Below are 12,519 nucleotides of genomic sequence, written 5' to 3' on the forward strand. Positions count from 1 at the left end.
GAGACAAAATATAACTTAGGGTATTACTTCGCAACAACACTGTGTATGAGAGTCTCTTTTATGTGTGGTGTGATTGTGAGTGTAATTGGGAATATGTGCCTCTGATTAGTTCTCAGGAGAAGGTGATGTGTCTGTGTGTAGTTTTGGGAATTTGTAGTCGTTGTTTGTAGTTTGTGGTGCATTCTGGGAAACCGAGTCATGAGTTTGGCATGACATGACATGCCAAGTGAAATGGCAAGAGTGACAAGAATGCAGTGAAATGGCTTGGGGAAAGATGCACCTCCTAAGTCTCTCTGTCCTGGTCATATGGTTGTATAGGCGTGTTGTTGGGGTGTGTGACAGCCTTTAAAATCTTTCCTGCTCTGGTCCTGCAGCACCTGGTGTAAAAGATATGCAGGCTGGGAAGTACTGACCTGGTGATCCGTTCAGCAAAAGTCATCACCCTCTCTAGGGATTTGTGGTCCTCAGAACTGCAGTTCCCATACCAGGTGGTGATGTTCCCAGTGAGGATGCTCTCTGTAGTGGCAGTGTAGAAGGACTTCTGTATAGCTGAGAACTTCCTCAGCTGACTTAAATGTTAAAGATGCTGTGTGGCTTTCCATATCGTACTATAAGTGTGCTTAGTCCATGACAGATCCATGCTGATGAGTATACCGAGGTACCTGAAGCTGCTCACTCTCTCCACCAAGGTCCTGTTGATCAGATCAGCAGAGTATGTCCTCCGTTGTTCCTTTCTGAAATCCACAACCAGTTCCTGGTTGACAAACAGCAAGCATGAACACAAAACACCTGCAGTTTTAAATCTGGTCAATATGCAGCTAAAGGAGATGGTGGGTGCAGTGTTGGTGCAGTTAAATCTTTAGTATGTTCGATAATTAAACTAATTATTAAAACTACATATATTTATTAACATGTAACAGTAACAGAGGACGTCAGCAATGTAGCAAAGTAAAAGTACATTTCTGCATTTCTGTGAAAGATTATAAGTATGGCCAGTTAAACCTACTCCTAAAAGTGTTTTTTTTTTCTTCAAAAAGTTGCAAAATCTCTGTAGTAGATCTGCACTTGGACTTCATTTTTATTTAAAAGAATGCAGACCCACACATGTGTGCTCAAGCGCTCATGGCACAAGCAAATGCTCCGCTCACATACCAAACACGTTGACTGGTAAAACAAAATTTGCTCAAATCCTGCTCTGACTTGAAATATCTCTGCAGTGTACTTGTTTCTGTTTGTAGTACATTGCTTGAATAAATGCCTCAATTACAGTAGTAGAGATACTAATTATGATGTTTATTTAAATGTATTAAATGAAAATAATTAATTTGATAGATGTCTAGCTAGCCCCTTGGTAAACTTATAAAAAAGGCATATGAGCGGGCGGTGCTGAGCAGTTTGAGTTAGTAGAGTGGAATCTTAAGAAACACATGCTCTGTTTCTGGCACATCTAATTCTGTAGAAAGTGGAAAACATATGTGTAATGCATCAGGTTCCAGCAATGCAAAGTAAATAAAACAATAGCTGAACTTAGATCAGGGATTCAGAATTTGTTCCATGTAAAGCTGTGAGGCTCCAGCTCAGAATGTCTATGGTTAAAGTAGCACAGCTCTCAGTATTGTAGCTTACTTGAGTGCAGTTGTTCAATGCATTAATTCTGCTAACACATTAACATTTTTATATATGTCAAGTTTTTAATGGTTTTCCTTGAATTTTCTCTGCATTACTTGATGTAATTGTCTTGCAGTGTTGGGAGAGACACTGCAGTGATATGTTCTGCAGCCCTCACAAATCTTTGCAGGTCTTTGAGGTCCTGTATTGTGGTAATTCTGTAGTAGGTTGTGATGTTGCCTGTCATGGCTCAGAATACACCCTTGATGTGGCTCTGGGATAGTGATAAGAGGTGTTGAGCTGTGCTTCACAACTCTCACCACCTGGGGACGACCCGCCAGGTAGCTGAAACGCCAACTGCAAAATGAAGTGTTCAGCCCTAGGTCTATTACTTTGATAATGAGTCTGGACAGGTCTATGGTACTGAAGGCAGAACTAAAGTCAATGAACCAGCCTTTGTTGTTTCCCTGTCTCTTGCCTAGTCTGTATTGTTAGCTTAGCTTGGGGGTTGATATTCAGTGTAAACAGTGGTTATGATGACCAAGGTGAATATTTTCATTTGATCATCACATGCTCCAGGTTGGGTGAGCAGGACTGAAATAGTATGACAGTGTTGTTACTATCACACCACTTCTCATTCACAATAAGACACACTCTACTCTTTATCGATGAACTGGCTTCTGCTGTTCTGTCCATGTAATGAATGGAAAAGGGCTCCGCAGGCTGGATTTCCATATCTGGTAATGAATGCAACATCCATGTTTCAGATAAGCACAGAACACTTCATTCCCTACTGCCCCACTGCTACTTAATTCTCACCCTGGGGTTACCCAGTTTATATTCCAAGGACTGGACATGTTTAGAAGTGTTTGGTATGCTGGAGTTCTGAGCCTGTTCTGAATGTCAAATGACATTCCTCAGTGGTTTCACCTGTGATTTACATTTCCTTGTTATGGCACTTAACAATTGAATGTCTGTGATGTCTTCTCTATCATTGAATGAATTTTTTTGTCTACCCAAGACATGACTGACCCAGAACAATGCAGTCATTGCCACTTTTCCTTTTGCGTTAGGCCACATGAAAACTGACTGTTGTGCTGCCACTTGAACTATTAACGTTTCCATTATTCTTTTCCACAGATTTTTTGTGTGTAGTTTTGAAATGCTGTTCAGCATTTCCTTTTATTTTCAAAGATTCTATCATTGCAGATGAGGCAGATACACTTGTGAAAATACGAAAAATAATTGCGCTACCGTTTATTTGTGATAATATAATGTATTTGCTCTATTTCCTAGATTGATTTTCATTCAAACACAAGAACAACACTACCAAAACTTCTTTAAGTAGCTAATTAACTATATTTTGAAAATACCATAGTCTTGGAACAGCAAGGCCAATACTTTTGATTTTGCTATCCAATGAAGACATTTGTGTTCAAGAGCAAATGATTATTATGAGATGATAGACCAGAATTTCAGCGTGTATCTTGTATGTTTCAGGTCCTGTGCACTAATTAGCTTGTGCTCAACTCTGTTCTCACTTGTACATTTACAGTACCGTCAGAATGTTTTCTGGTTCCTTTAAATTTTGCTCAGGTTGGTACATTACACTTACTCTAAATTAAAGTTGACTAGTTTTTCTAATGTTTTTTTTCTCGATTTATGCCTCAATCTGTAATCCTATTTTGGGAGTACTATGGACAATTACTTTGACTTCATATGTTTGTTTTTTGTTGTTGTTGTTGTTGTTGTTGTTGTTGTTGTAGCACAGGTGAACTTTAAGCAAAATGTACAAATGCAAGAATAATATCTATTATATTATCTCATGGATAATCAATGAAATTATATGCGCTCGAGCTTCATTTCAAGTGTCATAGCAAAGAATATCAAAGCAAAACTTATCAAAGGTCTGAATTAAAAAAAAATGTGATCTTTCTGGGTTTTATTTAATTAATTTTTATCCTATGGAGTTTTAGATTGACACACATAGAACACAAGACTTTTTCCTGAACTACTTGCTTAATACCTAAGGAGCACTGGGGACAAGAACAAGCTCTGATTTGGCTCTGATCAAAGAGTTTTGTTAGAGAACTACCCACCTACCCATTTTTCTTATAATTATTTCTAGAAAACATCTTCACTCAAACCACACATAAGTAAAGAAAAATACACACAGCTGAAAATATTTTTTTGTCTTTTGGATGCTCTTTATTTCATTTAATTAATTTGCATATTTGAAATCATGTACTAGAACATTCTCTGATATCATTTAGACATTTCTTAACAATGGCCCAAATGTCCAAATTCTGGAGAGCTGGGATAGTTCCATCCTGTTCAATGGGCATGGCAATAGGAAGAGGCACATCTAGCTTTGACACTGTCATCTGGAAGGGCAAACCACAATAAAATGTTAAATATTTATTTACAAGTATTAAACCATGCAAAGACTTCATAAACATTCTCACCGTTGGAATCCGCAAAACAATGTTGACAGACTTTTGAGTTGGTAGGGCAACAATAAGGTTGACTTCTCTCTCATCATTATCAGCACTATCAGCATTACATCCAACCAGGTAAGCTACCCTAGGGATGTACTCCCTTGCCCTGTTGGCAGAAGAACAGAGAGAGAAAATTTATTTGTAAAATTACTTGTGACAGACTGCAATAGATTTGCTGCTGTGATCTTTGTGACTTAGTACCTTTTTGCCAAAGGGATAGCATAATTTAGGATTGTTGGTACTCTGTTCCAGCCCAACCCAAAACGTGCAGCAGGATGTTCCTCATGCAGACCAGTTTCAGCCTTGACAGTTACAGAATAGTCCTGGCACTGCTCACCAATAGCAAACCTGGCCTAATAGGAGAGTCCTTGCTCAGTGCAAACAATAAAACCTTAGATTATATAAAGAGAAAGTGTTGAAAACACTTCTGTTAAGAATCTTTTGTAGCAACTTACAGCGACTTTATGCTTGCTTGGAAGTATAGCATCAGCACATATCTTCCATTTGTCATTCTCCTTAATAGACTCCAACACAATCTGTACTCTTGAAGTGGGCATGTCCATGTAAGCAGCAATCTGGAATCCCAGCTTGCGGTCAGCTCTAACAGCACGAGCAATGATGGCAAAAGCAGGTGGAACAGCATCTCCAAGTAGGTTAGCCTGAAATTGTAAACATGGACCTTAGTCATTTTTATAGAAACACCCATTTCTGGGTGTCTAATTAAGATGTCTATTAATTAATACTATATGTTATTTTACCTGTCTCTGTATGGCCTCAATGCTAGATGCACTGCTGCCTTTCGACATACCCTGTGGGGCCACGTACAAAAACAAATAAAGAAGTATTAATATATATATATATATATATATATATATATATATATATATATATATATATATATATATATATATATATATATATATATTTAAGTATTTAAAAACAAGCTGAAAGGGAGTGGTTGAAAGACTACAAGTTGAAGAGATTCTTTGGGAATTACCTGTTCTTTATTGAACTTCCTGAACTGAGCATATGAATTAGTATTCTAGGAAGAAACAATAAATGCCATTTCACCAATGAGCAACATATGACATATGAAATGCAAGACAATATACTTCTGCATCGAAATGAGAATTAGAAGCAGAGGACAAACAAGTGTTATTATTAATATTATTAGTTTTGTTATTGTTGTTTTTGTTATTAATATTATTGTTGTAATTATTATTATTATTATTATTATTATTATTATTTATTATTATTGTTGTTTTTGTTATTGGGCATTGCATGTGAAGGCTGTAGACATTACAGTGGGATATGATGCATTTTTTCTTTTCACTGAATATAATGCATTAAATAGTGCATTAAGTATCAGGCCCCCTATGTAATGTTGGTTACATGATGAAGTCTTACCTTGGTCCTGCGAGCTCTGGAAGATCTGCTGCTGCTGCTGCTGCTGCTGGAGCTCCTGCTGCTGCGGGAACTCCTGCTACTGCTCACACTCTTGCTGTTGCTAACACTCTTGCTGCTGCTAGCACTCTTGCTGTTGCTAACACTCCTGCTGCTGTTAGAACTCTTGCTGTTGCTGGCAGAGGATGAAGAACTGATTGAGCTGGAGTTAATATTCTTCAGTCCAGCCGCCAGAATTTCCCTCAGTTTCAACAGGATGGTACTTTCTTCAGTACTTTGAACATCACCATTGCTGCTTTCCTTCCTAAGCTTTTCAGCTGCTTTAGGACCAACTTGTACCTCAAGCTCCAGTCTTTCTAGTGCAGGACCATCACCTGAAGCACAAACAACAGTATTTCTTCCGTGTTACTGTTCAATCTTATCTGAATTTGGTTGTAAGCAAATTTGACTTTGTTAATTACCTCTTGCCAAAGAAATTCGAGCTGAGTGTTGTCCAACAATATAATACAGAGGATTTAAACACATAAAGCCAGCATTCTGGGAGGAAACCTCAATACATCCTTTGATTTTAATATACGGAATAACACCACACAAGTTCTTCTGAACTGAAGCAGGTATCCACCTCTGTGCAGCATCAGAGGGCATTGGAGGTGCCAGTGATACAGTTCTCTCAGTGGGGAGGTCCTCAATGTTTCTGGTCACAGCAACGGTCTCAAAGCTGAAGATACACAGTCAATCAACATGCTTGATCTTTTTTGTTTTTTAGCCAGTTGTATATTTGTCAGCTTTCAGAGGAACTCTAATTTTTGTTTTCATGGAGAGGTAAAGATTTTCACTTGTCTTTCTCTTACCTGACATCTGCAATATGATCAGGAACAGCAACAGGCAGAACCTCCAGCTTTACATTGCCATTTGGAAGGTCAGCTCTTATAGACACTTTCCCTGGTACAACAGTGTGTAACTTTCCTCTGGCCATAACAGCAGCCTGAATCAAGGCAGTGTTCACTCCAATTACAGCAAATGTCTGGAGGGCAACACTGAAAGCAAAACAAGATGAATAGGTTCATGTAATTTCCAAAGCTTCATAGAAACTTCAAGATTTTTGTCTTTAATGTGTCTTTTTTGAAATTTTACCTTGGTCTGGCCTCAGCTTGCAACTGGATATCAGTCTTCATCAACTGATCAAGAGTGAGAGTCTCTGGATGCTCAGGTAAAGGAGGGGTAATAGTTGCCTTAACTAAAAGAATGAATGAAAGAAGTTTGTCAGAAAGATAAATATACATGCTTTACTCTAGTATGTTACTTTTATGAAGAAAGCCATACCATTCAGATCTGCAGCAGCAACGGCAGCAGTGTAATAAGAAAGCTCCATTGGCACACCAAGAGAACTGGGTAGAATACGGCGCACTTCAGCTGCCAGCAGGGGCTTGGCATACTGGAAGGCAAAGCCTTTCTGCAATGCTTCAACAGCCTCCTTCAACAGTTCACGAGAACGTGGTCCAGTAGCAATCTATAGATGTATTACATGTATATTGCATGAGATTATAATTTTTTGCAGTTATTTTCAAGGATGTTCAAACTAAAATCTTTTGTTCAAGGCTAAACTGATACATATTTCTAATAAAATATTTAATTGAATAATGTATTTGTGCCCTTATTTATGTTGCTTAAATTAAATGATTAATTGAAAATATGAAAATACTTGTGCTGCTTGTTCGATGATGACTTGAATGAAGGTTTTGTCAATGTTGGCAAAAGCAATTTCCTGACCAAGAACTTTGACAAAGATGGAAGCCAGTGGTTGATTGGTTGGTAAAGACTTCCAGTCCATCAGCTTGGAGTACAAACAGAGGAAGGGCATGCATTATAAATCATGTACAGTTCAAGCCTAACGGTAAAAGAACACAACAAATACATTGTTAAAGGTAGCTCACAGCCTTTATGGTACGCTTTATTTTAGTGATGCGATCAGCATTTTCATCATGTGGAACAGTCTTTTGTAGAGCTTCCTGAAGTCCTTCAGTTCTCACCCCAACCTGGTTGAAATAAAATAATAAATTGCAGTGAATGTGGTCAAAAAAAAACCTATAATGAATTTAATGCTATCATAAAATGGCATATTTTTACCTCAAGAACATCAGCAGCAGCTCCAGCCAGGTAGGCTCGTGCTTTGGTTATGACAGCTCTGGGGAAGATGGTGGCAGCATCATTGATCATGTAAGCACTACCAGCAGCTCCAACCATGAGAGGAGCTTTTAACAGAAATAATTATACAAAAATTGTAGTGGCAAAATTGATATTTGTTCCTGAAATATGCAAATATTATACAATGAAACAAACATATTGAAACATACAGATATAGAGATCGAAATGGATGGCTCTGCTAAAATGATAGCTCAGTCTGTCCAGTTTGGGGCTCAGCATCCTGATGGCAACATTTGCTGCAGCAGCCCTGCAATATCAGTAAAAATGATTAGTTTTGGCCTAGGTTTACAGCTCTGAAGTAATGGTGCTAATAAAACTTACACATGCATATAATCAGGGGCCATGCTTCTGGTCAGAGACTTGATATGAGAATAAGCAAAACTGACAACATGCATGTTGGGCTCCCTCTCCAAAGCTCCAGCAAGAGTGGCCATAAGGGCTACTGACGGCTTGGCCTCAAAGAGCACAATACAGGCAACCATGCGAAGTTCAGGATGTAATGCCTTGTTCATGAAAAGCTGCAGTGCCACTGGCTGAACCTAAAACAACAAAATAAGATGATTAAGTTCCTGGGACACAATCTGTCACAACAGCTTTTGTGTTTAGACATCATCCCATACTAACCAACTTTGGTTCTTTCTTGGCAATGTTCCTAAGAGCCAAGATGGCATCAACTTGAACACTCATGGGAGCGGCAGCAGCAGCACTTCCAAATCCAGGCAGGAGTTTCATGATTGTTTTAAGGCTGGCAGGGTGGCCAGCATTGCCCAGCACCTTAAGAGCCAGTGTGATTTCAGGAATCTCGGCCTTGGAAATTGCTGCAGCAGCAATGTCATGGATAGGCTAATAATAAAAGTTTAGATACAAAAAGTTACTGGTCACTCATTATTTTCACTGATCATATACACAATTCTCCCATATCTGTAGTCTTATTTGATGTTATCTTTTGTCTGAAACCGAGGAAAATATTTTTTACGATAAGTGAGAGAGGGAGAAAACATAGAACTTAGAAAACTGTTTTTTATATAAGTTCTTTTAGATGAGTACTGTAATATAATATCACTGAAATTGTTTACACAAATGCGAATGAATGAACAGAAGCTTTACCCTCAAGAGATCAGCATCACATGTAGGAACTTCAGCACAGTATTTGGCAATCATAGAACCACAGCCAAGCATGGTCACCTCACGCAGCGCTGGAATATTCTTGACTTTGGGGTCCATAGCCAGATTCTGTTTGATGGAGGAAAAGGTTACAATATTTTATGGCATTTATACAAGGTTCTGCCAGACTTGAAATACATTACATGAGGGATTTCCACTCACAGCAGTGAGTTGGATGACATCTGGATTAGCGGTGACCATGTGCAAAGCAACCAGAAGGGCCTGAGTGAATTCGGGGACAGCAAGCTCATCAGCTTGAAACTTCTCCTTGATGAATCGCAGAGCTACTGGTGTACCCACAACAGGAAGTGCATCCAAAATCCACCGTCTGCCACATTAAGGATTTTAGAAAAACACATAAACTGGGCTTTAATTCCATGATAATATTCAATTAAACTTCACCTGTTAAGAGGTTTGTTCTTGTACTGAGCCCAGATGGCTTCAATACTCTCCAAGGTAGCTACACGCATGAGCTGGACAAGCTGGACGAACTTTAGAGGAGCGTCCTCATGAACCATAGCCTGATTATTTTCAACCAGATGCTGCAAGACCTCTCCAATCTGTTAAAGAATCAAAAAGTGTTTGATAGTGACAACAATGTCAGTTCTGTTAAATTATGATAAGCTTTTCTCCAAATGAATGAAGGAAAATGAAAGAATGAATTAAAATAAACTAATAAGTATACTTGGGCCTGTGCATTATTGATCTTCAGAAGTTGAATTGGGGTTTGAAGAATCTCAGTAGCAAATTCATACTGCAGGGATCCACGGGCCAAGTATTCGCCTGGAAGGGGTGCAGTCGGGGCATTCTGCTCTTCCTCTAAAGTCAGAATTTGCCTGAAATAAAATTATTTACTATTATAGAAATTTCTAAATAAAAACAGATATTCAGAAATACATTCTATAAACACTGCAACAAGTCATAAATATAAGAATATAGATCATACTTGGCTTTCATTTGAGCTGCCCCAGTTTCTGTATTTAAGGGTGAGAACTGATGGACCTCTTCAACTATAGCCTCAGAAACCAGAGCACCTGTATCAGTGGGCTTCATGGTGTAGCTGAATGTTGCAGTCCCAGTCAGACTCTTAACCCTCTGTGGTGAGGAAATAATTAAATAATTAAGTGTGATTCTTGCTTTAGATATTTCACTTGCAAAGACAGAACTCACCGACAGCTTGTGAAATTACCTTCTGGCACTCCACACACGTTTCAGTGTAAGCTAAACCAATATCTTTTATGACTCTCTCATGGCAGTTGGTCAGGTCTTTGGACTTTCTCACAGCAATTTGATGGGTCTTTTCATCCTCACTGATCATGTAGTGGGTCTTGCAGACTCCCTGAGGTCCAGCCTTTAAGAATGAAATAGCTTTAGCTAAGATGTCAGGTCAGAACAGAATTTTAATAGCACTGGTAATAAATATCACTCATGTATTCATTACCTCATGCAGCTCATACACATTCTGTGTGTTCTTGAGGTTGAGCTGAAGGATGTTGAGGATACCTCTGTGCAGATTCAGAACAGTAGCAGAGACTCCAGCAGGGGCAAATACCTTCCCTACCATGCCATTAGTATACTCAAATTTAATGGGAACTTCTAGCTGAGCCTTTAGTGCTGAGGTAAGCTTTGCAGCAGGAGCAAAAGCATCCTCAGGCCAGATGCCAGTGTACTGAAACAGTTGAGGATTCACGAGCTGGGGGGGGCAACATTTAGTTAAAGACTGTGTATGCCTGTCTTGGTAGCACCATCCATGGAAGAAAGAATAAGTTTACCTTCAGGAGGAAGGTGTTCTGGGCTACAGCACTGACGAGAACCTTGCTGCTGACTTTGACTCCAGCCTTAGCCAAACCCTCTTGAGGCAGACCGCCCAAGAGCAAACCCTCATACTTGTATACAAAGGTCTTACCCGCAGCAAATTCTGGAACTGATGAAATATTTTACAGTAAATTTCACTGAAATAACATAACAATGTGTCCTCATTATTTTAATGCATTCTTAGAAACATTACTCACCAAGGTTAATCTGTTGACTTGCTAAATGAAAATAGGAATAAACATGTTATACTCTATAGTCATATTCAGAAATAGTGAAATTCTGCAATATCTTTCTAGGTTTTTGAATGGATACGTTTTTTGGAAATGAAACTATTCAAGTAATGACTTACCCACAAGGGCCAGAGTCAAGGCAAGCACTACAGCTCTCATGGCTGGTGGTGTGTGATGAATCCACCAAGAACCTATGTTTTTATTGTATGAAATTTGCTGATTAAGTATAACCTTAAGTAGATTATTAACTAGTTTTGATGTACTGCAGACTAGATCTGACTCAACAGCTGATACAAAGTAATCATTCCGGGTCAGGTTAACTTACCCTTCTGTCATGTTAAGGCAGAGCCAATATCCACAAGTTCCAGTACTTTTTTTTTTTTTTTTATATATATATATAAAATTCTGAAATATAACTAACAGATAGAACATTATGCCAATCAATTCACTTGAACGTTTGTTTGACTTTAACTTGAAACATCTTTACAGTAATTTGTGTAATTATCAGCATCAGTCAGCGAATCAATCAATGAATAGTGGAGTAGAGTGACCTGAACCTCACAACTGGAATAGTGTGACCTGAACCTCACCACTGCCCTGTTCAGTTAAATGTTTATACAGTTTCCTCATCAAGTTCTTTGCCAGAAGACAACATTTTCTGTCAATTGCACAGAAAGTACAGAGATGTGGTTTACATATTTTCATTTATTTCAATAAATTGTTCTACCAAATGTCCGAGTTGAAAACATAATGAATGATTTAGTAGCATTTGATGAAGACATGCTGCATGTAGATATATATTATGCATCTTAGCCATAATGACACTTTTTTTAATTTAAAGTGTAACAGTCATAAATCAAAAGAGTTTCTTTACATCTATCTTTCTTATCTTTTTTTTTTAAACATGTGGCAAAAGGACTGGAGTTTTTGTGGATATCTAATAGTCTTTGGTGTTAGATTAGTTGTCTGCTATTGATAAATCTTAACTAGGAAAGGAAAAGGAAAATAAAATTAATTTAAGAAATACATTTCTTTCTAAAATTCTTCATAAACACATGTCAGTTTTTATGGACAGTTCTCTTTAGTTTGATTTCCATTATATGTCCATTTCTTACAAACTGCTAAAACTATAATTTATCTATATTCAATTAATTTATCTATATTCATCAACTGATCCCAATATCTTTTGAAAATCTCCCACCTTTGATTAGGCCTCACCTCATCAGTTTAATGGGTAATGTCTTGTTCAAATAGTATTAGAAAATGTTGGAATCCAAAAACAGTGTTCTTCCAATTTTCTAAAACAATTCATTAATTCATTAATTCATTGATCGATTGATTGACTGTCGTGATATGATACAAGGTTCAAGTTTTACTTATCACATTCACAGCAAGTACAAAGTGCAGTGAAATGAAGTACAGTTACTCCAAACATTGTGCATTTCAAGAACTATAAATACAGTATACAGACAATATAATAATGGCTATAGGTGTAAGGGAGTTAGGGAGAGTGCAAACAAAATAAAAGCAAACAAAAATACACATATAAGAATGTATGTACATACGTATGTACACTAAAGTGTCCTGTGCATATG

The 12,519-nt window shown here is 37.9% G+C and overlaps 1 protein-coding gene across 1 annotated transcript; it reads right to left on the reverse strand.

The window, feature by feature from the left end:
* Positions 1 to 3,801: 3,801 nt before the first annotated feature.
* On the reverse strand, positions 3,802 to 11,108 carry LOC108270631 (vitellogenin). The gene is made up of 27 exons (XM_053683135.1): positions 11,044 to 11,108; positions 10,892 to 10,912; positions 10,652 to 10,803; positions 10,321 to 10,572; positions 10,069 to 10,230; positions 9,826 to 9,974; positions 9,565 to 9,715; positions 9,282 to 9,439; positions 9,042 to 9,207; positions 8,823 to 8,948; positions 8,340 to 8,558; positions 8,037 to 8,254; positions 7,865 to 7,962; positions 7,638 to 7,762; positions 7,445 to 7,546; positions 7,213 to 7,344; positions 6,834 to 7,020; positions 6,645 to 6,747; positions 6,362 to 6,547; positions 5,972 to 6,228; positions 5,514 to 5,884; positions 5,104 to 5,148; positions 4,865 to 4,915; positions 4,562 to 4,765; positions 4,308 to 4,459; positions 4,074 to 4,212; positions 3,802 to 3,992 (listed from the first exon to the last, which is right to left on the reverse strand). The coding sequence occupies exons 1-27, from the start codon at positions 11,081 to 11,083 to the stop codon at positions 3,849 to 3,851; spliced, it is 4,110 nt and encodes a 1,369-aa protein (XP_053539110.1). The 5' UTR covers positions 11,084 to 11,108; the 3' UTR covers positions 3,802 to 3,848.
* Positions 11,109 to 12,519: the final 1,411 nt, after the last annotated feature.

Source organism: Ictalurus punctatus, chromosome 10 (genome assembly GCF_001660625.3).
Source record: "Ictalurus punctatus breed USDA103 chromosome 10, Coco_2.0, whole genome shotgun sequence".
Taxonomy (NCBI): Eukaryota; Metazoa; Chordata; class Actinopteri; order Siluriformes; family Ictaluridae; genus Ictalurus; species Ictalurus punctatus.

Excerpts from the sequence above, each read along its gene's own strand:
- LOC108270631 (XM_053683135.1), bottom strand. The coding sequence starts at position 11,083 with ATGAGAGCTGTAGTGCTTGCCTTGACTCTGGCCCTTGTGG. Across the intron at positions 9,716-9,825 it reads GCAGCTCAAATGAAAGCCAA|GCAAATTCTGACTTTAGAGG; the intron begins GTATGATCTATA and ends ATTTTATTTCAG. Across the intron at positions 4,460-4,561 it reads CAAGCAAGCATAAAGTCGCT|GCCAGGTTTGCTATTGGTGA; the intron begins GTAAGTTGCTAC and ends CTCTCCTATTAG.